The following is a 22,418-nucleotide window of genomic DNA, read 5'->3' on the forward strand; positions in this document are numbered from 1 at the left end:
GCCTTTCTACTGGATCTTAACTTCGATCTCACCCGATGGCCGTCGTAGCCTCGGACTGAGAAGATCTTATCAGCAGAGGAAGAAGAACAGGACTCGGCGTTGAGGTCGAGGTCAGTTCACTCCTCCCTTCCTCCCCTCCCTCTCGCTTCCTTCCTTCGTCGAAGAGACCATCTCCCTCCTCCTCCTTTCTCCCTTTTTCCTCCTGCATGCCATCTCGTCCAGCTCGAAGCCCAGTTGACTGATTCTCTCTCTTGTTCATTTCGCAACAATCTCATCCAGGAACGATTTCGATCGACGATTCAGGCACCACCTCCTCTCTTTGACTAAAGTCAATCCCCCAGCCCTTCCTTCTTCTCTCTTCACCCCCACCCTCTTACACCTCCGCTTTCCTATTAATCGCCTTCTTCGCCTTCCTCTCCACTCTCTACTCAACCCCCTCGACCGAGCTTTCAAAGATGGGAAACGCTCCTTCCCGCCTGTGTTCGATCAACTCGCCTCCTCCCTCCCCTCAGCCTTCGCCTCCTCCTACACCAGCCCAATCCTTCTCCCAACGTCCCTTCCTCCTCTCGACGGATCCACCTACCCTTTGCTCTCTCCCTTCGTCTTCTTCCTCCCTCGGTCTCGCAGGATCCCTTCGAACACGAGCTCCCTCCCTCCGCGTTCGTCCAAACTCCCAGGCCGGCCGTCTCCTCCTCCCTTCCCTCTCTCTCAATCGGCGACGATCCGTCTCGGAGAAGCGTCTCTCACCCAACTCGGAACAGCTCATCGCTCAGGAGTTCGGGATCTCTCCTGGTTCTACCAAGCTCGTCTCGCTGCTTCCCTCGGGAGAGGGCGGTCGTGCCTCCTCTCCTCAGGACACGGGCTCGGAAGCCAACTGGATGCTCGGAGGGCAGATCCCTAGTCCTAGGTTGTATATGGGGGAGCAGCTTGGATTGGGCGGTTCGGTTAGGATGGTTGGGAAGCCGAGGAGATGGTCGCTGAAGGACTTGACGAGCTCGAGCTCGAGGGGGAGAGCTGAGGACGGGAGGAGAGCAGACGAGGAGGACCGAATACTTCCCAACGAAGCTTCGACCTCTCGAATCGATGGGAAGCCTACTCGTCCTCTCATCCCTCCGAGAAGCTCGAGCTTGACTGAGTTGGAGAAGTCGTTCGGGGAGATGGAGCAACAGAACGTGTGAGTCCGCTTGAACAATCGTTTCCTCCTCGACTTGTTGAGCTTCGACCAGAGACGACCCCAGCTCACTTGCTTCTTTCCATTGTTTTAAACTCCCTTCCTAGGCCTTCCAACCCCGCTGAGATTTCGAGTACGTCTCAGAGAAGCTAGCTAGCTCGAGAGATCTCAACTCGAAGCTCGACGACGAAGCTGACCTCTCCTCCTCCTCCCTCCCCTCTTCCCTCAGCGTACGACCAGATCCTTCTCGCTCGACACCAACTGAAGCGAACCCTCACGGCGTTCTCTCAAGGAGATCCAAACGTCACTACTGCTCAAGTAAGTCCAACGAGCGTCGAGGCAGGCTGAACGTTGAGCTGACCTTCGTCGTTGTTGTTCTTTTGCGAGGACAGCTTCAAGGCGACTGGGAGAGCATGTTCACTCTCTGCCAAGCTGCTCTCGTCGACTTGTGAGTCGACCTTCTACTTGAAAGAGTACCCGTTCGAAGAAGCTGACTTCTCTCTGTCTCTCTACAGTCCTTCTTCGGTCAAGCACCTCATTCGAGTCGGAGATGCGGTACAGAAGTCCAAAACGCTCCTTCCTGGATCCGGCGAGCATGCCGCTCTCTTCGCCGAGGTCAACGACGGATGTAGAGAAATCGTCGACATCGTTCGTGATGCTTTGTTTGATGAGAACGAGTGAGTTCTGCGGTCGGTCTTCTGGTCGAGGTCAGACACTCGAGCTGACTTCTCCTCTTTTTCTTCGACGGCAGCTCCCGTCGAAGTGCTGGTTCCACCGTACCCACCTGGAAGCTTCTTCTGTGAGTACACATCCTCACCGGAGCTGTACTCGTCTCGTCCCAGCTGAACTTGATCTGTTTATGTCGCGCATAGCTCGGATTCGTTCAGGAGGAGGGATCCACCTCGAACCAGGTCGGAACCCGGAGTTTCTCTTCGAACGCTAAAGCCTTCGGCCATTGAGTGAGTAGCACTCTAGGATATCTGTTCTATACAGCAGCAGGTGCTGACGCGTTCTTCTTTTTTCCAGCGGCAACGCCGTTCGAGAGTCGAATCCGCGTCGAGAGCAGATCGAGTTGAGCGAGACAGTCTTCGTTCCTCCTCGAGCACCCTTCATGGAAAACGACTCGTGAGTAACCTCTTTCTCTCTGGCTGGCTACCTCTGATAAAGTCGCAGCTAATCGTCCTCTTCGTTCGTTCGTAGGCCTCTGGGTACACCCAAACTCACCGCGTCTCCTGGCACCCACAGCGTCGAGCACTCGCGCTTCTTCCCTTGGTTCGTTCTTTCTTTTTCGACTTCGTGCTTCTCCAAGTGACTTCTTTCTAATCTTGATTTTCCTTTACTGGGAACAGCACTCCCTTCGTCGACCGAAACTTCGCACCCTCTCTCCCAGCCTCTCCCACCTCCCCGATCGTCTTCCTTCCTCTTCCCTCCAACTCCCCTTCCGACCTCGCCTCTTCCAGGACCTCTCTCTTCGTCCCCGTTCACCTCAATTCGTCGCTCGCTCTCGATCCTCCCATCGGAATCGCTGCCGAAACCGCCTCCGTCGTCGAGCGAAACCCCTCCTTCAACGCTCGACTCGCACCCCACATCGCAGCTTCTCCTCGACCCACTCTCGCTTTCCTTCAAACCATTCCCACCTTCGCATCCCTCCCCAACCGACTCAGCCTCAAAGGATCCCTCACATCCGGTCCTCCCAGTCCCAACCCGTCGCAAGGAACCTTCGGACCCATCTCAAGGTCGAGGGAATCAACGGTCTCCCTTCTCGCTTCATCAGCTCCTGCTCCTTGGACGAGGATGGATCCATCGGAGGTCAATCGACACAGTCTCGTCACTATCAACTCTCCCAGGGATAAGTCGCTCTTCGAGGCGGCCGAGTACGAGATGGAGGAGAAGAAGGAAGGTCGAGTCGAAGGAGGTGCCGTCGTCGAGCTCTCAGTCGTGTAGAGCATCACACTCGTTTCGTAGCTTTCTCTCTCTCTTAAGTTATTACTATCCCCACGCTCCTTCATCCAACTCCCTTCCGCACATCACTCCCTTACTCCTTCTCTCGTCCTATAAAATCGTGCGACCCCGGTCCCTCCTTTCCTCTCCTTTTTTTTTCTCTCTCCCTCCATCCTGCGCGCCCCCTGTTTTATTTCATGCTCCCGAGGCACCTAGATTTCTATCTCTCGCCTTCTTTCGCGTCTCTCCTCTAACTCTCCACCTTGATCTGGACATTCTCATCGTTCCTCGTCGCGTCTCCTCCCCACTCCCCCCTTGCTTGCTCCCTCCGTTTCTCTCTTCGTCTACTGTTTTGGATACCTGCTCGCTCCTTGCTTACTCATGCCTGCGCCTCGTTCACTCGTACACCTTCCCGTTTGACAGCGAAAGGAAGGAGAGGAAGTGGGTGAGCTCGATTCGAAAGGCCACACGCGTCAAAAGAGCGTCGGCTAATCATCTGTTGGGTTAGGAAGTCAGGAAAGATGGATCCTAGCCTTCCTTTGTTTCCTTCGTCGTTGTTTTTCTTGCTTCTGTAACTTTTTATCCGTTCCCTCTCGCCCCGCTCGTTTCCCGTCACGTCACGTTTCGTCGGACGCGTCCCTCTCGTTCCCTCTCTCTTTCCCTCTTTCGACTGTTACCCCTTCTCTCCTTTGTTCCAATCCCCAACGCAAACCATCCTCGAACGAGTAAGACCATGCGTATTCTACCTGCTCAAACAATCCAAAGCAAACCCTACTCCTGCTGAACGGCGCGTCCCCCTCGTCTAGTACTTCCCTCCGAGAATCCCAACAACCCTCTCCACCAACCTCCCAACCTCCACAGCCTTCCTCGTTCCCACTTCCAGAACCTCCTCGTGCGAAGCCTCCTCCTTCGCAATCACTTCGATCGTCTCCCCACGGATCTTTGCGTCGAAACGAAGCGAAACGCAAAAAGAAAAAGAAAAAAGAAAAAAACGCGTCAGTCTTTGCCTTCTTTTTTCCCTGTCTCCTCATCCTTCCTCTCCAGCCAAACCAGTATGACTCACCTCCTTATCAACCTCGTCCCTCGCACTCCTCTGAGGCGTAACGATCACAGCGTTCGTGATGAGCGAAAGAACCAACACGTCGAGCCCAGCTTGTCGAGCAGCGACGACCTCTCCCACAGTCGACATGCCGACGGCTGAGCACCCGAGAGAAGCGAGGAAGCGTCCTTCGGTTCGAGACTCGTAGGTGGGTCCGGAGACGTGAGCGTAGACTCCTTCGGCGACTGTAAGAACGAGCGAGGAAGAGAGTCAGGGAGGGAGAGAGACGAGAAGGGAGGGAAGGGTGTGCGGAACGAACGAGCTTCTCTAGGGAACTCGAGTTGATGAGCGGCTTTGAAAGCTGCTTTTCGCATTTCCAGGGAGTAAGCCTGCAAAACAAAACAAACGACGAGGAAGGAAGAGTGTCAGCGATTGAAGACTTCCGACGCACAGACGAGCTCAATCGGAGGAGGAGGAGAGAGGAAGAGCAGCTCACCTCGCTCATAGGGACGAATCGCATATCGAATGGCGCGGGAGGGCAAGGTCCCATGAGAGCGTTGGATCCCGAGAGACCTGGGAGGGAGAAGTGGTCGTTGATCACGATGACTTGAGGGACGAAACAACGAACGAAAGGGAGGGGAGGAGGTGAGTGAGCTTCGGTTTCCTTCGAGCTCGAGAGGTTTGAGAAAGGAAGGAGGGAAACGCACTGGTTCCAACGGGGTTGGCAGGGTTGAGTCCTCCAGCGGCGTTGGTGACTGAAACAGAGAGATAAGGCAAAACAGAGACACAGGATCAGCCAACGAACGGAAAAGAAAGAGGCCAGCCAGGGAGGGAGTGGGCTGAGGGAGGAGGGATGAAAGCGAGAACGAACTGATGAGCTTCTCAACACCGAGTAGCTTGAGGACTCGAACGGGGAAGACAGTCTCTTGGATAGGGTGTCCCTCGTAAGGATGGAACTTACAGCGAGAAAGAAAGTCAGCTGAACGAAAGAGGGGAGAGAAGAGAAAGGGAGGAGGAGGGAAGGGAAGAGCTCACCCGTCCCAACATCGCCACGACCGGAACGTCCCCTAGGAATCCAAAAGCCAGGGAAGATTTGTGACCTTGGACTGGAGAGGAAAGAGACGTATCAGCTCGAAGTTTTCGGGAGCCCAGTGCGAGCTGTGACAGACCAGTAGATTGAAGGAACCCAGGGATGGACTCGTAAGGGACCTCGAACTTCTCCTTCAACGAAGCTGAGAGTCCACTCAGGCCGGATCCACTGCGATAAGAACACGGAGGGTCAGTTTGGGAGCCTTTCAAAGCTCGCGAGTGGGTGAGCTCACCAGATGATTCCGATCTTGGGGCTCTGAGGAAAGAGGAAGGAAGGGAAGGTGAGCTTCGGAGGAGATGCGACTTGACACGCTTCTTGCAGAGGACTCACGCTAAGGTTCGATGGGACTCCAGCGGCGAGGATGGCAGAGACAGCTTCATTGAGAGGGAAGGAGAGGGTGGGAGACATTTCAGGGAGAGGTGGGAAGGAAGGGAAGGAAGAGGAGGGAGGAGGGGAGGTGATGGTTTGGTCGAGGAGGAGAGAGCTTGGCCGATTCGGTCTTGAGGGTCGTTGTTTTAATTTCTCAGTTCTAGATCTGAGAGTCTTGCCTTCTACTCGAAGCATACGCTGAGAGTGACATCAATCAGATCTCGAAGAAATCTTTCCAGGCGATAGACTATCTGGTCGAAGAAGCCTCAACGACGAACGCTTGAGTCGTCGACCGTCTTGGGGAACTCTTTCTTCTCGTAGATGGGAGTCGTCTCATCTTCTCGACCGATGCGAAGCAGACTTCTCTAATGTCCATCTGAGAAACAGGATCTCAACACATCTCTAAAAAACCCCTTCCATCCCAAGAGCCTGTCGAGCGACGATCCAACGACGCGTCGCGACCTACTCCCTCCCTCCCTCCTTCACTTACGTCCGACCCGTCACGAGTTTCCGGAGCTCTGAAAGACACCCCAAAACAAACAAAAGCCATCTCGTCAGTCGTTCGATTCCATCTCCGCAGAGGAAGGAAGCAGAAAGAAAGAACGAACGAACCATAAAGCGTTGAATCCGCCCAAACCCAACTCGCCGGTATCGGTCCAGCTGTTGGACGTCGAACCAAAACCCCAGTCAGCCAGCTCTCTTCTCTCTCTCTCTAGTAGCACTCAGCTGTAGCTCGAGCAAAGGGTGCACTCACGATGGACATGATCCAACCAAGGCAGCTCCTCGGACCTGACCACCTCCGCCCACTCGTTCCATCTCACCGCAGTTCCTCCAGCCATCATCATCTTCGGCCCCTTCCCCTTCCCTCTCATCCCTCCCTGCCTCTTCCTGCCCATCCCATCCTCCCCTTGTCCATCCTCCCACCTCGCCATCGTTTCCTTCTCCCACCCCTCGTTCACCTCTTGAACGACCCGCTTCGCTTCGGATTCGATCTGAAGCACGCGGGAAGCGACCTGAAGGTAGGGCCAGGTGTAGTGCTGCGGAGGGATGACCATCATTCGGACCGAGACGCGAGGGTTGGAGGAAGAGGAAGAAGAGCGGGTCGGAGGGAAGAGGTGGATGAGACGAGTGAGGACGGAGCTGAGACGGGTGGAGTACCAAGCCAGGCGGGGAGGAGAGAGAGGGAGAGAGGAGAGCGTGGTGGAGAGGTGAGTGAGGGAGGGTGGAGAGGCAGGGTTGGTGGAGAGGTAGGTTTGAGCGGAGGAGGCGTCGTGGTTCTGCGGGAGGAAGACGGAAAGGAAGAGAGATAGGAGTTAGTATTTGGGAAGACAAGTTCGAGGAGTGTTAAAGGATAGGTTTAACTTACTTTGAACCTGGAGAAAAAAAGGGGGAAGATTAAAAGGATTGAAGGAAGGAAGAGAAAAGAAAGAGAGTGAGACGCGTCGTCGAAACTAGAACGACGAACGACGAGCCAGACAGATTCGAGAGAAAGAAAGAGAGCCGAGACACTCACATCATCAGATCCCAAGCAGCGATCCCGATCTCGACCATATCGATCTTCTTTGCACCTCCTCGACCGAGATTAGCGAGGAGAGGAAGGACGAGTTGAGTGAGACGATCCTCCGTTGAGAGAGGCGGGTTGAAGTGCTCGGAGCTGCAAAACAATAGGAGACGAAACGAAGTAGAGCGACATGATGAGAAAACGTGTGAGCTTCTGCTCGAATCTCGCTGGTCGAAAGGAAAAAAAGCAAGAACTCGCTCGAACTCACTTGACCGACCAATACCCTCTCTCCCCAAACCCACTCTCCTTCGCCTTCTCCCCCCAACTTCCTTCCTTCCCCACCAACCCTCTCTCTCCCTCCACCATCACCTCTCCTTGCTCCTCGCCATATACTTGCACGCCGGGCGTAGTCACTCCATCGTCCAAGCCGTTCATAAAACTCCAAACGAGCATCGCGTCGAACTCTGGGATCTCGCACGTCCAAGGTCGATAGGTCGGGGTCGAAAACGGTTTCCCTCCTCGATCTCGAGCGACGATTTCTTCCTCTAAAGAACGGAGAGCAGGAGGGTAGGCTCGGGAGGTGAGGTCGTGGATGGTGATGAAGTCGGAGAGTTTGGCGTGAGGCCAGGGGAGGGGGATCAGGGGAGAGAGAGGGGAGAGGAATTGGCAGAGATGGACTAAGGGAAAAGTAGAAAAATAGTAGCTTGAGTTTGGTGAGTTTGAAAGGGTAAGTATATAGAAGGGATAGAAAGATTAACGCACGAAGATGATAGCGATCCAACGAGTCCCCAATGAGCAAGATGGTTCTCCCTCTCAACCATTCAAAATCCTCCTCCTCCTCTTCCTCTTCCGAATCACCCTCTCTACCTTCCGCCCTTTCAACCTCCCTCCTCTTCAGCCTAGCTCGTTCGATCGCCTCCGCGACGAGCGGCTCTCCTCCCCTCGACCTCTTTACGAGCTTCTCCATCAACCTCGGGCTCTTCGCTCCATTCGCAGGACGGTAGTAGGTCTCGAAAGGATTGGTTTTGTCGTAAGTGAGGTTTCCTGGAGTGGAAAAAGGGTTGGGATCGGTGGTGGAGAAGCGACGACGACGACGAGAGGAAGAGGAGAGGAGGGAGGAGGAGAGGAGGTAGACGAGAAGGAACGCAAGGAGGGTGAGGAGCGTGCTTTTGATCCGACGAGGGAGAGCGAAGAGGGACCAAGACGGAGAGCGAGAACGTCTATGGAGCTTGGAAGAGGAAGGAAAGGATCCTGAAGGGAGGAAGGAGGACATGGGAGTTGCAAAGGAAGGAAGGGAAAAAGAAGGGTCGTGAGCTCAACGATCTCTCTTCCCTGATCACCGCCTTGGATGACGCCGACCGTCGATTCTTTTTTGAGCGAGAACATTTTCGGATCCGAGAGCTGCTAGATCTCGAGCTCGACTACTCTACCTCAACCAAATAATATTATAGAAAAAAGTATGGAGTGACGATGCCGTCGCCCGGCCGGAGGGACGAAAGGCCTTGGATCGATTTCGTTGGCCGTCTTCCTTATTCCCTCCCAACGCCAACAACCTCTCTCTCTCAGGAAGAAAGAACAGCCATGTCCGATTCTCGACCTCTCCCTCCTAACTGGGTCTCTCAGTTCGATTCGACGCATCAAACCAGTCAGTCCTGCGTCTCTCGTCGTTCTTCGACTCGAATCGAATCGGTTGCTCACTTCCTTCCGGTCTTCTCCTCTCCTTCGTTCTTGCTCGCAGCCTTCTACGTCAACACCTCTACCACTCCTCCCACCTCCTCGTGGATCCAGTGAGTACAACCCTCTTTTCTCTCTCGAAAGAAAAAAAGAAGGATTTCCCTCTTCCTCTCGCCACATCAAGAGCTCGGAGGGGAAGACACGGGCCTTGGCGGAGCACTCAGCCCACCTTCGACTTTGCTGACTCTCTTTCTTCGCCTTGTTTTCTCGCAGTCCTCTAGACATCAAGACAGAGCAGTACGCTGCTCCTACGGGTGCTCCTCCTGGTGGAGATTACAAGAGTAGTTACAGGTCCGAGCAGGAGGTGAGCTTTCACCCGATTCTCCTTATCGATCGTCCCATCTTCAGCCCTTGGTCCTTCCTCTCCCTCCACTTCCACGTTGTCGTTGCGATGAGCAAACGCCTGGTCGATGGAGGGTCGCAGAAAAGGAGCAGATTTACGAGCTCGAGCTCTCCTTTTCGCATCTCTGGGCGTGAACTCGATTTCGAACGAGCGTGCTCGCAACCTTGTTTCCCCCTTCCTTTCTTTCCTCGTCCCTCTCACGTCGCCTCGCCTTCATTCAACCACCTACTCACTCCTCGTCCAGCCTCCTCTTTCCCCTCTCCATCTCGCACTCGCTGACCCCACCTTCACATTTCCTCCTCCCTTTCCTCCCAAACAGCAAGCCTCCGCCGCCTCCCCTCAACCCTCCTCCTACTCCAACCGAGACGAATCCTCCTCCTACAACAACAACCAGCACCAACAATCCTTTTCCGCCCAACCCCAGCACCAACAGCAACAGATCTACCAGCAGCCTCCTCAGAAGAAGGGGTTCCTCTCCAAACTCGGACTAGGAGGAAACAAGAACCAGCAGCAGTATCAGCAGCAACCTCAGTACGGCCAGCAGCAGCAGGGCTACGGTCAACAGCAAGGGATGTACCCTCAGCAAGGGCAGTACGGAAACCAGCAGCAGCAGTACCAGCAACAGCAGTATCAGCAGCAGCAAGGAGGAAGGAGGGGAGGAGGGATGGGTGGGGGAGCGGGGATGGCGATGGGTGTAGGAGGGGGGTTGTTGGGTGGGATGATGTGAGTTCAGAACACTTCTTTTCGTCTAGCTCGTTGTGTTCTTGGCGTTGGCTCGATATCGTCTCAGAGTCGATGAAGGGCGAGGAGACTTCAACTCTCCTCGACCGACCGTCCGCGACGCACTCCTTCCTCCTCGAGCCGGTCCTCTCCCAGCACGTTTCCTGCTCTCTTTCGAGACAGAAAGATACCTGTCGTTCTCACATGTGATCGGTCGAAGTTGTACTTCGATACTGATCCCCTTTTCCTCTCCTCTTCGACAGGCTCGGATCCATGATGGGCGGCATGGGCAACAACGACGGCAGCTACGCCGATGGATACGAAGACGGAGGAGGAGGAGACGATGGGGGAGGGGATGATGGCGGAGGAGAATAGTTGGTAAGATTTTTTGAAAGAGAGCCGGAGAAGACTCGGGAGTTGATGAAGGGAGGGACGCGTCGTCGGCGAGAGGAGAGACATCCTCGCTCGTTTTGATCCGTTCGGTTTGCGTTCGGCTTTGGATTCCGTACTTGTTTAGTTCTATATATACGTTTCTGTTTGCTTGTGATCACGATGCCTTTGCTTTGTTGAGGAGTTGAGGAGAGGCGAGAGAGCGGGAACGGGAGCGGCGAGACGAAACGAAACGAGCGGGGGTTGAGATAGAGGTAGAAGTCGAAGACTCAGCCGAAGGGCAAAGAACCGCAAGAAGCTCGACGGGTACGAGGGGAAGCTGGGGAGGCAGAGGGAGAGGGAGGAGAGAGGATTGGCTGGGACCGCGACGCGACGCGTTTCGGATCCCCTTCAGCGGTGAAAAGTTCAAGCAGTGGGAGATAGGAGAAAAGGATTGGCCTGGATTGTCCTTTCGGTCCCTTTTTAGAGGCGGGAGGAAGGAAGGAGAGGGGCGAGCCAAAAAGCCAAATCGACTCGTCCTCGCGTCGAGTTCGAGTTCGATTCCGCCGGCCGAGGCGATGGGGAAGAGATCTGAGGCATATCTAACTAGCTTGAAAGCTAGCTCATATAATCAGGCGCTTGATCAGTCGAGGCCGAGAGAAAAAGAGGAGAGAGAGAGAGAGAGAGAAAGGAAGAAAGGGAAGGGAAGGGAGGGGGAACCGATTCAAAGAGCTCTGCTTCCCTCATCCTTCGTTTTCTCGAGCACCCAAGTTCCGGCGGGCACGAATGCGTGTTGACCTGTTAGGTGGCATACCAGGGATCAAATTTGTAGAAGAGGATAGGATCCGATTTCGGGTTGGGTGCTGGTTTCTTTGAGAACAGCAAAAGGAAACAGGCGAGCAGCACCGAGGCGAGCAGCGTGATAAGTTCCGGGATTGGCCGTGTTTTCGTCGAGCTTCGATCGGACCCTCGTATCGTCTATTAGCTGCTCACAGAGGCAGCTATTTTAGAGGATTCTTTTCTCTGCTTCGACTCGAGGAGAAAACGAAGGGGAGAAGCTGTTCTCGTGGGACGTTTGGAATGCGTTTTCTGCTTCCTTTCCCCCGTTCTTGCAACTGTTTTCATGCGAGATTCGGTCGATTGAGTCTAGATGATTTGACCGGTACATAGCTGGTCGAGCATGGTCTTTTTCTCCCGGATCACCCAGCGAGCTCTTGCAAAAGGGTCGTCCTGGAATCGAAACCTTAGCTTTGCCTACACCGCAGAAGTGCACCGAAAGAAATTTCCCTCGACGAACATGCTCTCTGACTAAGTAGTACCTCTGTCGTTCGGTCCCACTTTCTGAGCCGACAGTCTCGTTTTCCCAGCGTTCCCTTTGATGCGACGCGTCGCTCCTCTCGAGTCTCGAACTCGACGGAGTAACCCACAAGTCGAGTCTTCGACGCCCTGCCCAATCGGCTCTCACATCGAATCTTGGGGGTCCAGACGTCCATTGGCGTCCAAGATTTTCCACGGGAAGGGCAAAAATGGGATGAAACGAGCTGGCTTCGATTCAAGGGAAAAAACAAGATCGACTTGAGCTTGACTAGCCCTCCTCAAATATTAAATTCGTTTTCCTTGACGCTCCTTTTCGACCCCACACAGAGAAAGAAAAACGACACGGTCGTTCCTCGCCTTTTCTGCGTAGGATGCTCGTCTCGTTTGGGTTTCTCGCTTTTGGCCTGGGGCCTCCAGCTTTTCTCGCCCAAAGAGGCGAAAACGGGCGCGTCGATCGCTCGTTCAAAAAAAAAAACCGTTTCTCCAGGGAAATCCGTCCTCGACGAGAGATGTGGATCTGGCGTTCGTTTTTTGTTTTTGCCCTCTGAGACAACCCCGACGCGTGTCTCAGAGGGAGCAAAACGCTCTTTCCCCACACAAAAACGAGACGACTTTTGAAGCAAAACAATATTTGAGGAGGGCTACTGCTCCGCGGCTCTCCCTATCGCGGAGGGAGCCAGTTCATCGCGTCCCGCGAAAACTTTGAGGCGCCTCGAACGGTGGATAGCGTGAGGTGGAGGGGTTCTGCGTCGCGAGACAAAAAGAAACGCTGGAACGACGCTGCAAGTCGTCCCTCCTCCCTGCATTTCACGATTGATATAGACTCGAAAGGACAACATCAGCATCTTAGACCTCTCCAGAAGCGCTCACCATCAGAACTCAAGCTAAATGAGCTTCTCGGGAGGAATCAGTGACGCGTGTGGAGGGAAGAGGAATTGGAGTTCGCACCGGTGGTCGACGCTGGACGTCCTCTTTCCACCGCCCCGGGTTCAAAGAGTTCAAAAGCTGCATCGAATGAGGTCCCCTCCTGCCCCTCAACCACCACCCCTCTTCTCCATCAAGAATCCCCACCAACCTCTCGTGAGCTCCTCCTCCTCCTTCTTCTCCTTGGTCGAGATCTTATCTCTTCATCCTCAGCCCTCTTGCCCCTCCTTCTCGTCCTCCCCAAGACCTTGGCTGACCTTCGCTCCTTTCTCTTTTTGGCTCAGATCCTTCCCCCAAGAGAACCCAGATATGGACGACCAAAGCAGAAGTGGGAGGAAGACAGAGATCGAGCATAGGGATATCGCTCCTTCTCGATTCGACGACACCGACGCGCAGAACAGGGAGGTCTCTGCTAAGCTGAGGAACCCTCTCGCAGGAATCTCCAAGGAGCAGATGTTCCTCGATGTAGATGCGTGAGTTCAGCTTTTTTTTTTATGGTCTTCTTTCAGCGCCAAACTCGAGCTGATCGTCTGCGTCTCACTCTCCCCCTGTTCAGCTTCGCCGCCGAGAAGGGATTGACCGAGCACATCCCCATCCTCAGGAAGGGAGCTCTTCTCGCTCAGAACCCTCACTTCTACGAGGACGTCGAGGAGTTCACTGCCGAGGACAAGGCTGCGATCGACTACGAGCACGCTCACAAGTGGAGGTGAGTTTTCTCTGAAGGTTTCGACGCGCTCTCGGTTCTCGCCCTCTCTTGCCGATATCTCTTCTCTTTCTTTTCGACCCGCTCTCTTCTCGCATTCTCTTGCTGATCATACCTCTCTTGCTCTTCACAGTCACCCCAAGACGATGTACGCGACGATTTTCTTATGCTCGCTGGGTGCGGCAACTCAAGGGTGGGATCAAACTGGTAGTAACGGAGCCAGTGAGTGCAAATTATCATGAACGCTGGCTCGTCTCAGCTCGAGGAAGCCCTTCGACGTCAGCTCGACGAAGCCCTTCGGCGAATCCTACGGAGGGGCGCAGCTTCGCTGAGGCTCGTCGCGCTTTTGACGAATTCTGACCTCTCCTCCCCTTCTTTCTTCTCCTCTCCCAGACCTCTCTTTCCCTCAGGAGTTCGGAATCGGATCCCTCGAAGGAGAGGCCAACTACGAGCGAGACGAGTGGCTCGTCGGACTCGTAAGTGAAGGGATCTCTTCTCGCCTTGTTGGACGCGTCGCATTCTCTTCCATCCCTCGCTGACCTTCTCTCTCTCCACCCTCCCCCTTCCCTTTCCGTCTTTTAAAGGTCAACGCTGCTCCTTACATTGCTTCTGCTCTCTTCGGATGCTGGATCTCGGACCCCCTCAACAACTGGTTCGGAAGAAGAGGAGTTATTTTTCTAACAGCATTAATTCTCACCATCACCCCCATCTGCTCTGGTCTCACACAAAACTGGCAGCAACTCTTCGTCGTTCGTCTTTTGCTCGGAGTGGGGATGGGAGCTAAGGTAAGTCCGCTCCTTCCTCTCGGTCTGCGTCCTTGCCCTCGGTTTCTGACGCTTCGCCTTCTCACTTTTAGGGATCTACCGTCCCCGTCTTCGCCGCTGAGAACGCTCCTGCTCAAATTCGTGGAGCTCTAGTCATGGGATGGCAGCTGTGGACTGCGGTTCGCTTAGTTTCTATATGTATCTTCATCCTTCATCTCGCAAAGCTGACTTTCGACCCTTTCTTTTGTACTGCAGTTCGGAATCTTCCTTGGGTGAGTCTCGGCTTCTTCTCCCTCCCGTCTCTCTCAGGGAGATTAATCTTCCTGTTTCCTCGTTCAGTTTCGCCGCAAACGTTATCGTGCAGGATACTGGAGTCATCGCCTGGCGTCTCCAACTCGGTAGTGCTTTCATCCCTGGTCAGTCTGCCTCCTCGCTCGTGTCTCGTCGCAAAACTGCTCATCTGACACTGTGATCCGCTTTCTCGTAGCCGTTCCGCTTGCCCTTGGAGTGTGGTTCTGTCCTGAGTCTCCCCGATGGCTCATGAAGAAGGATCGATACCCTCAAGCTTGGAAGTCTTTGATCCGACTGCGACACCATGAGCTGCAGGCTGCTCGAGATATCTGTGAGTTTCAATCTCGCATCTTCGTTTATCGAACTCGTCTCGGAACATCCCAGACGAAGCTTTCCTTCGACGTCCGTTCTCGTCGTCTGACCCCTCTCGTTCTTCTTCCTTCTCCTTTCCCTTCCTTTCTTCAGACTACATTCACGTTCAACTCATGGAGGAGCGAAAGATCATTCGAGGAGACAACTACTTCCGAAGAGCTATGGAGTGAGCCATATCTTTCTTCTTCGTCCTTCATCTGTCTTTCCCGTCTTCCTCTTCTCGTCCTCTGTCGAAGCGCGTCGAGTTCTGATCTACCCTCTCTTTCCCTTTCCTTTCCCTCTTCCTTGTCCAGGCTTTTCACCATTCCTCGAGTTCGACGAGCTACTGTTGCTTCCGGAGTTGTCATGCTCGCTCAACGTACGTCCTTCCAGATCATTTTGAGGGCTGTATGGGAGGAGAACGGACGCGTCCAGACCTCATCGCTGACCTCGCGTCTCTCTCTCCTCTTCCGCTTTTACAGAGATGTGCGGAATCAACATCATCGCTTTTTACTCCTCTACCATCTTCGTCCTCGGAGGATCTACCCCTAGACAAGCTCTCTTCGCCTCTCTCGGATTCGGAGCCGTCAACTTCGTCTTCGCGTTTCCCGCCCTCTTCACCATCGACAAGTACGGTCGCAGGACCCTCCTCCTCGTCACCTTCCCTCAGATGGCCTGGTCTCTGCTCGCCGCTGGTCTCTGCTTCTTGATTCCCAACGCTTCCAACGACCCCGTCGAGGCTGGATCTCTCAAGATCGGTCTGATTGGTGAGTCTCTCCCGCCGCGTCGCTTTCCCAACGTCGAACCTGACGCGACGCGTTCTTCTTCCCTTCAGCCTTCTTCATCTTCCTCTTCGCCGCTTTCTACTCTCCTGGAGAGGGACCTGTTCCCTTGTGAGTCGTTGTTGTCCAAAATCCACCACTACAAGACTGAACGCTGACTTTGTCTCTCCGTCCTGCTCAGCACGTACTCCGCCGAGGTGTTCCCTCTCGCTCAGCGAGAGCAAGGTATGGCTTGGGCTGTCTCTGTGTGCTTCGTGAGTCGCCTGTATAGATTATTTGAGACGTCGAAGAAATTCAGCTAACGAAGAATTTCTTTCACGTTCTCTAGGGGTTCTCGGCGATTCTCTCCATCACCTTCCCTCGACTGCTTCGAGTCTTCACTCCCACTGGAGCCTTCGGATTCTACGCCGGTCTCAACGTCGTCGCTCTCGTTCTTATCTACCTCTTCGTCCCCGAGACCAAGCAACTTACTCTCGAGGAGCTCGATTCCGTACGTTCTTTCTTTCTTCGTCGCGCCTCTCTTCGAAACGACGCGCGTCTGACCTCTCCCTCCTTTCTCCGTTTTCCCACAGGTCTTCTCCATCAAAACCCGAGAGCACATCCGATACCAGACCAAGGAGGCTACTCCCTACTGGATCAAGCGGTGAGTTTTCCCTTCTGCTCTCTTCTCCTTATCGAACTCGTCCCTGACTCGATCCTCCCGCCCCCTCTCCCTCAGATACATCTTCCGAAACAAGAACGCTACCCTCGAGCCCCTCATCGCCGAGCAGGACAACTGGGACAACAAAATCGTCGGACACTCCCAGCGAAGTCACCCTGGAGGAATGGCCGAGAAGGGATTCTCGAGGGAGGACAACAAGGCGACGGGAGAGGTTGAGCAGAGGGAGTAGATAACGGAGATGGTCCAAGGGCTTGCTTCGAGCGTCAGTTCATGCTTTCGCTTCAAAATGCGGTGTGGCTTTCGATACTCGGACGTCTTGGGTCTTATCTGGTTTCTGCGTCTCGAGGTTGCGTTTCTTCTCTTCCTCGACTCAGTTTGGTTTTTACTCTTTTAACGGTTCTTCTTCTCTTTCTCTTCTCTTCTCATTTGCCACGATCTGCCTCTCGGGTACAATTTGCCATCTAGCTTAGCTTGATGGACGAAGAATGCTTTTCTATCTTGATTCGTCCTGGCGAGGCGAGCGAGCGAGCGAGGAAAGAACGAGACGCGTCGCAGAACGCTCTAGCTCGGCGAAGCGATTTCCTCCTCTTCGAGCTCAGGGAACCCAGCACCAACCACCACGAAGCTCCGGAGGGTTCGACGTCCCACGAAGCTTTCCAGAACCTAGCAGAAGAGAGGAACCTTAGCAGCACAAGAAGATCGGACAAGGTGATCGGGTCTCGAAGTCTCGCAGAAAGGAGAACCAAACCAAAGTTCAGCCCAACAGCTCAAGCTTACTTTCTTTTCTTCTTCGCTGCGAAGATTTGCTCGAAGACTCAACTGAAGTGTAGTACAAACTTTTCAAAGCGCACGTTTTCTCAGAGTCTTGAGCTGGGAGGAGGAACCTGAAACGAACAACGACAAAACAAGGGGAAGGGAGTGCCCCTCTTTCCCTCTGCCTCCTCTCCTTTGAGGTGAAAGGGAAGGAAGCGCCGTTTCCCTTCCTTCCTTCTCCCTTAACTACAACTCGCTCTTGCAACGAAACCCCTTCTTAGTCTCCCTCTCTCCCTTCACCACCTCTTCTCCGTGAGTCTACATGTTATCAAGTCCTTCATGATTCGAAAGGAGGAGGAGCAGCGGAAACCGCAAGCTGACCTTCCGTTCCTCCTCTCGCTTCCTTTCTTCCATTAGCTCTCCTCCGTCGCTCAAGTCCACTAGAGACTTCCCCTCCTCCCCCTTCTTCCCTTCTCTCTCGACATCTCTTAACCCTCTCTCTCTCTCTCTCTCTCCAAATGTCTGCTGCTGTCGCTCCCGCCGTTGCTCCCAAACCAGCGCCCAAGCCCGCTCACGCTCACTCTGCCAGTCAGAGCGCACCCAGGAAGGTCAGGTTCAACGTCGGTGAGTCTTTGGATCTTTCTTTCGCGTCTGAGCTGTACGTCTGCGGAGAAGAGGGAGCAGTAGAGATGGAAGGAAGAGAGGGAAGGAAGGAACGACCGACCGACCTTCCGCCCTCCTTTCACCTCGCCCTCTGTTTCTTCTTTCCGGTTGAGAGAGAAACCAAAAGCTTACTGACCCTTTCTCTTATGTGCTGCATTGTAATCTACTAGGTTCCAAGTATCAAGTCCTCGATGTGATTGGAGAGGGTAAGTTCAGGAAACGGTCGTTCCGAGAACAACGAGATTCAAAGGAACGGAGGGAGGAGAGGAGGAGGAACGAGAGCTGACCTTTTCATTTCCTCTCCTTTCCTCTCGACTCGCTCAGGTGCCTACGGAGTCGTGTGAGTCTCTGATCCTCTCTTTGGATGCTGCTCGTTGCTGGGTTCGCCTGGAAGGGCCGACGGTTGAGCTTTGAGCTCGGGGGAGGAAGGGAAAACGAGCTCGTCCACCTTGGGCAACGACGCACCGACCTCGTCCTCCTCCGTCGCCCTGTTATCTACCCTACATCTTCTCCTCTCGTCAATCGAGCTACATAATCGATAGATAACACGCTGAGCTTACTCCTCGTCGTTCTTCCTTCCTCCAGCGTCTCTGCTATCCACCGCTCTTCAGGAACAAAGGTCGCCATCAAGAAGATCGCTCCTTTCGACCATTCCATGTTCTGCCTGAGGACGCTGAGGGAGTTGAAGCTGTTGAAGTACTTCGCTGAGTGTGGTGTAAGTGCTCTATCTCTCTCGTTGCACCTGCCTCAAGCTCGTCGAGGTTGAAGCACATCTGACGACCTCTTCTTCTCGTCGCTCGCAGGTCTCGGAAAACGTTCGTCTACCTCCGTCCCTTCTCTCTCGCTCCTCAAGCTGATCCCGAGCTTCGTCTTCCGTACTACAGATCATCTCGATAGTGGATATCGTCAAGCCTTCGTCGATTGAAAACTTCAAGGAGGTCTACCGTTCGTTCGATCCTCGTCGCTTCCATCCCCCTCTCTCTTCGTGCTGACCCTTCCTTCTATTCCGTCTTCGCATCTCGCAGTCGTCCAGGAGCTCATGGAGACGGATATGCACAGGGTCATTCGAACGCAGGATCTTTCGGACGACCATGCTCAGGTTCGTCTCGAAGCTCAACCCCGTCCCTTCTTCCCTCGCTGACTCTTTCTCCCCCCTTCCCTCCTTGACCTCCAGTACTTCATCTACCAAACTCTCCGAGCTCTCAAAGCTCTCCACTCCGCCGACGTCATTCACCGAGATCTGAAACCCTCGAATCTCCTCCTCAACGCCAACTGCGATCTCAAGGTGAGCTCAGCTTCGTCTTCGTCTCTAGCAGCCGCCTCTCCTTCGTCGCTGACTTCCTCCCTCTACTTTCAGGTCTGCGACTTTGGACTCGCAAGAAGTGTGAAGACGGCTGAACCGAACGGAACCGAGACCGGATTCATGACCGTGCGTTCTTCTCCCTCCTCTTAGACGCGTCGTTTTTCATCGCTGACTTCCTCGTCTTGTCTTCCCCCTCGTCTCTTCAGGAATACGTCGCTACTCGATGGTACCGAGCTCCCGAGATCATGGTGCGGCTACCGACATCCTCTCGATCTCGAAGAGCTGCGGGCTGACATCTTTATCCTTCCTTTTCTCAGCTCACTTTCAAGCAATACACAAAGGTACGCCGCTCGAGCATCGCCCTCCCTTCCCATTTCTTCGGATCCTGACCTCCCTTTCGCTTCCTATTCTACCCAGGCCATCGACGTCTGGTCCGTCGGATGCATCCTCGCCGAAATGCTCTCAGGCAAACCCATCTTCCCTGGACGAGACTACCACCACCAACTCACCCTCATCCTCGACGTTCTCGGAACCCCTACCCTCGACGAGTTCTACGCCATCAACAGCAGAAGGTCGAGAGACTACATCCGGTGAGTTTCGAGTTCCTCTGAGCGGTCGGCTGGAAGACGCGGGCTGACGTCGATTTCTCGTTTGCGTTTCTTCAGAGCTCTCCCCTTCAGGAAGAAGAAGCCGTTCGCCTCTCTCTTCCCCAACGCTTCTCCTCAAGCTACCGACTTTCTGCAGAAGACTCTTACCTGTGAGTTGAAGCTCTCTCGACTCCTCGTCCCGTCTACCCCCTGCTGACTTCATTCGGTTCTTCGTTTTCAATCTTAGTCGACCCCAAGAAGCGTCTCACCGTCGAGCAGGCTCTCTGCCACCCTTACCTCGAGGCCTATCACGACCCCGATGATGAGCCCGTCGCTCCTCCTCTTGATGCCGACTTCTTCGACTTCGATCGTGAGTTCTTTCGTCTCTTCGTTCTGCGCCGACACGAATGAGCTTCGACGCTGATCGCCACCCCTCTCGTTTCCATCTTCTCCAGTGCAAAAGGACGACATCTCGAGAGAGAAGCTCAAGGAGCTCCTCTACGAGGAGATCATGTCGTTCAAGTCCATCGATTAGACCTTCTTCTTTTTCCCTCTGCCTTCGTTTGCTTTCATTCACGTCCCTCTTCGCATCTCGTTTCGTTTCGCTTCGCTCTGCTTTTTCTTCTGCTTTTCGTTATGGCTCTCCCCATACCCCAGCATCACTACACTCTCCATTGGCTAGACCACCCTTTATGTTTCTTCTCAACTCTACTGTACTTTTGTAGCTCTCGACCTTCATTCTTCGATTACGCGTCGCTCGACCTCTTTGCATCTTCTTCTCCAGACTCCAACATCACGAACTTCCTGGGTTATAGCTCTTTTTCTTTCCATTCTCAACCTAGCACTTCTACACTGGCACGATAGGATGGCGACTCTTTTCTTTTCGATGGCCTTTCGTTTGGCGAGAGACTCGAGAGGGCACGACGCGTTTTTTTTTTTTCTTTTCGGTGAGTCGTCGAACCACCTCTCCTCGCATTCCCTCGCTGATCTTTCTTCGGCCTCCAACCCACGTTTGCTTTGAACCTACAGATCACCTCCGAATAGACTACAGAACTCGTCGGGGGAACGAGGCTGAACGGTTTCGACCCTCCGTTCTTGGAAGTCGACGGAAGGGTTAAGAAGAGGAGAGGGAGGGAAGAGTGGACCCACTCAAAACGATCAGCGAACACCTCTGCTGTTTCTTTGACTTCCTTCCCTCCAACTACATCCCTCGTCTTTGCCTTCGACTACTCTCGGGTCTCAAAATAGGAATCTAGGACTCGCTTCCCGTGAGTGAGCGTCGGGAAGGGAGAGGAGCTCGCGTTGTTGAGCTCGTTTCCTTCTGACCTCTTTCTCCCTTCTTTTGCTCGCTCGTTTTCACAGATCGTCCTCTTCAACTCGGACTCGACCTTTCAGCAGCTCATAGAAGGAATCGCAGCATCTATCTTGTGAGTCGGATCTACCAGGAGGAGGTGAAGCGGAGAACGAAGTCTGATTCGACGACACGCTCTCTTTTTCTGTTCAGCCCACCATGGACTACATCCTCGACTTCGCCGACGAGCACTACCTCAACAAGCTCTACGCTTCCCTCCTCCCAGCAACGGACTTCCTCCCAGCAACCTCCCAACTCCCCTCCTCCTCGAACGTCACCTCCGTCCTCACCTCCCTTTACAAAAACATCCCTCACCCTCCCATCGACGCCTCGACCGTCACCTCCCTCGTCTCTGCATGGCCTCAAGACTACATCCTTCGCCAAGCCATCTCCCTCTATTTCCTCACCCTCATCGGCATCTTCAGCATGTACTTCGCCCTCGCCTCGATGTCCTACTTCTTCCTCTTCAACCACCACATGATGAAGCATCCGAGGTTCATCAAGGGACAGGTCGGGATGGAGATCAGGACGTCGATGGTTGGGTTCCCTTGGATGACGCTCATGACGCTCCCTTGGTTCCTCGCTGAGGTGCGGGGCAGAGGCATGTTTTACGAGAACATCAGCGATTACGGATGGGGATATGCGATCTTTTCGATCCCTGCGTTCCTCCTCTTCACCGATACCGGGATCTACTGGATTCATCGCCTCGAACATCACCCTAGGATCTACAAGCACGTTCACAAGCTTCATCACAAGTGGATCAGTAAGTCGGAATTCTCATTCTACTCTTCAAGAAGGAGAGTGGGGTCAACGCGTTCGACGCGTCGAGTTTCATCGGTCTCGTCGCCGCTCCGTTTTTTGAGTTTCCTTTGCTGACGACGATCTCCTCGTTCACTCCTTTTCTTTCATCAGTCCCTACACCCTTCGCCTCGCACGCTTTTAAACCCCTCGAAGGATACGCTCAATCGGTCCCGTACCACCTCTTCCCGACGCTTTTCCCTCTGCACAAGACGATCTACCTTTGCCTTTTCACCGGTTCGTTCGATCCTTCTCGTCGTTGACTCTTGCTGCATCTCTCGAGCTCGATATACTTATCTCGATCCCCTTTTCTTCTTCTCTCTAGCCGTCAACGCCTGGTCGATCTTCGTGCGTTTTCTCCTTCCTCTCTCTCGACGCGTCGCGTCTCCCTCCCACTTCTCTTCCCTCCCTCGTCTCCTCCGCCACTTTCGTCTTTGTAAGACGAGGGAACTGAAATATTTCGCTTCCCTTCGCTCTACTTCTACAGATCCACGACTCGGACATGGTCACCGGAAGTCGATTCGAAAAGATCATCAACGGACCCGCTCACCACACTCTTCACCATCTGTACTTCACCGTCAACTACGGACAGGTTAGTCGTTACTTTTTTCTACCATTTAGGTTCCGCTTCTCGTCGGTATCCGATCCCCTCCGTTCGATTCGAACTCCTCGCTGACTTCACGACGCGTCCTCCTCTTCTTCTTCTTCTTCTTCTTGCCCTTCTCTCGCAACAGTACTTCACCTTCTCCGACCGGCTCGGAAGCAGTTACATGCAGCCTGCTGCTGAGCACGACCCGATGGTTGAGGTCAACAGGATTATGGGAGCGAAGATGAAGTCGAAGGATCAATAGAGGGTAGGACGAGGGTCGGAAGACTGTTAGAATTTCTGTGTT

The 22,418-nt window shown here is 53.9% G+C and overlaps 8 protein-coding genes across 8 annotated transcripts; 6 read left to right on the forward strand and 2 right to left on the reverse strand.

Annotated features, from left to right (window-relative positions):
- The first annotated feature begins 336 nt into the window (after positions 1-336).
- On the forward strand, positions 337-2,039 carry BDY24DRAFT_236513 (uncharacterized protein). Its single transcript, XM_076636680.1, has 6 exons — positions 337-1,174; positions 1,279-1,304; positions 1,401-1,489; positions 1,564-1,619; positions 1,687-1,848; positions 1,923-2,039. The coding sequence occupies exons 1-6, from the start codon at positions 456-458 to the stop codon at positions 1,972-1,974; spliced, it is 1,104 nt and encodes a 367-aa protein (XP_076499699.1). The 5' UTR covers positions 337-455; the 3' UTR covers positions 1,975-2,039.
- Position 2,040: 1 nt separating this feature from the next.
- On the forward strand, positions 2,041-3,519 carry BDY24DRAFT_236514 (uncharacterized protein). Its single transcript, XM_076636681.1, has 4 exons — positions 2,041-2,130; positions 2,198-2,296; positions 2,372-2,443; positions 2,521-3,519. The coding sequence occupies exons 2-4, from the start codon at positions 2,283-2,285 to the stop codon at positions 3,113-3,115; spliced, it is 681 nt and encodes a 226-aa protein (XP_076499700.1). The 5' UTR covers positions 2,041-2,130; positions 2,198-2,282; the 3' UTR covers positions 3,116-3,519.
- Positions 3,520-3,829: 310 nt separating this feature from the next.
- On the reverse strand, positions 3,830-5,707 carry PNP1 (purine-nucleoside phosphorylase). Its single transcript, XM_076639122.1, has 10 exons — positions 5,572-5,707; positions 5,474-5,496; positions 5,321-5,409; positions 5,187-5,257; positions 5,023-5,107; positions 4,859-4,906; positions 4,648-4,757; positions 4,471-4,540; positions 4,176-4,396; positions 3,830-4,052 (listed from the first exon to the last, which is right to left on the reverse strand). Exons 1-10 carry the CDS (start codon positions 5,647-5,649, stop codon positions 3,915-3,917), a joined length of 933 nt encoding a protein of 310 aa, XP_076499701.1. The 5' UTR covers positions 5,650-5,707; the 3' UTR covers positions 3,830-3,914.
- A 313-nt stretch (positions 5,708-6,020) lies between these two features.
- On the reverse strand, positions 6,021-8,389 carry BDY24DRAFT_380024 (uncharacterized protein). The gene is made up of 7 exons (XM_076639123.1): positions 7,874-8,389; positions 7,380-7,788; positions 7,124-7,264; positions 6,977-6,983; positions 6,365-6,887; positions 6,223-6,270; positions 6,021-6,128 (listed from the first exon to the last, which is right to left on the reverse strand). Exons 1-7 carry the CDS (start codon positions 8,382-8,384, stop codon positions 6,097-6,099), a joined length of 1,671 nt encoding a protein of 556 aa, XP_076499702.1. The 5' UTR covers positions 8,385-8,389; the 3' UTR covers positions 6,021-6,096.
- A 260-nt stretch (positions 8,390-8,649) lies between these two features.
- On the forward strand, positions 8,650-9,845 carry BDY24DRAFT_380026 (WW domain-containing protein). Its single transcript, XM_076639124.1, has 3 exons — positions 8,650-8,756; positions 8,850-8,898; positions 9,059-9,845. Exons 1-3 carry the CDS (start codon positions 8,693-8,695, stop codon positions 9,465-9,467), a joined length of 522 nt encoding a protein of 173 aa, XP_076499703.1. The 5' UTR covers positions 8,650-8,692; the 3' UTR covers positions 9,468-9,845.
- Positions 9,846-12,827: 2,982 nt separating this feature from the next.
- Positions 12,828-16,299, forward strand: BDY24DRAFT_412715 (sugar porter family MFS transporter; the record flags this gene model as incomplete). Its single annotated transcript, XM_076643099.1, has 17 exons — positions 12,828-12,991; positions 13,075-13,224; positions 13,355-13,443; positions 13,615-13,697; positions 13,806-14,006; positions 14,078-14,164; positions 14,241-14,257; positions 14,325-14,401; positions 14,473-14,607; positions 14,742-14,814; positions 14,942-15,006; positions 15,110-15,394; positions 15,463-15,520; positions 15,591-15,663; positions 15,738-15,899; positions 15,982-16,052; positions 16,128-16,299. 17 exons carry the CDS (start codon positions 12,828-12,830, stop codon positions 16,297-16,299), a joined length of 1,962 nt encoding a protein of 653 aa, XP_076499704.1.
- Positions 16,300-17,069: 770 nt separating this feature from the next.
- Positions 17,070-20,175, forward strand: BDY24DRAFT_348227 (mitogen-activated protein kinase). Its single transcript, XM_076637661.1, has 16 exons — positions 17,070-17,135; positions 17,241-17,447; positions 17,657-17,692; positions 17,811-17,826; positions 18,072-18,201; positions 18,290-18,301; positions 18,371-18,431; positions 18,512-18,585; positions 18,661-18,771; positions 18,844-18,915; positions 18,996-19,037; positions 19,107-19,130; positions 19,207-19,379; positions 19,455-19,546; positions 19,624-19,746; positions 19,832-20,175. Exons 2-16 carry the CDS (start codon positions 17,342-17,344, stop codon positions 19,909-19,911), a joined length of 1,152 nt encoding a protein of 383 aa, XP_076499705.1. The 5' UTR covers positions 17,070-17,135; positions 17,241-17,341; the 3' UTR covers positions 19,912-20,175.
- A 711-nt stretch (positions 20,176-20,886) lies between these two features.
- BDY24DRAFT_337193 (sterol desaturase family protein) lies at positions 20,887-22,376 on the forward strand (the record flags this gene model as incomplete). Its single annotated transcript, XM_076637271.1, has 5 exons — positions 20,887-21,490; positions 21,640-21,762; positions 21,851-21,873; positions 22,013-22,117; positions 22,260-22,376. The coding sequence occupies 5 exons, from the start codon at positions 20,887-20,889 to the stop codon at positions 22,374-22,376; spliced, it is 972 nt and encodes a 323-aa protein (XP_076499706.1).
- Positions 22,377-22,418: the final 42 nt, after the last annotated feature.

This window comes from Mrakia frigida (assembly GCF_051309035.1).
Source record: "Mrakia frigida strain ATCC 22029 unplaced genomic scaffold BDY24scaffold_5, whole genome shotgun sequence".
Taxonomy (NCBI): Eukaryota; Fungi; Basidiomycota; class Tremellomycetes; order Cystofilobasidiales; family Mrakiaceae; genus Mrakia; species Mrakia frigida.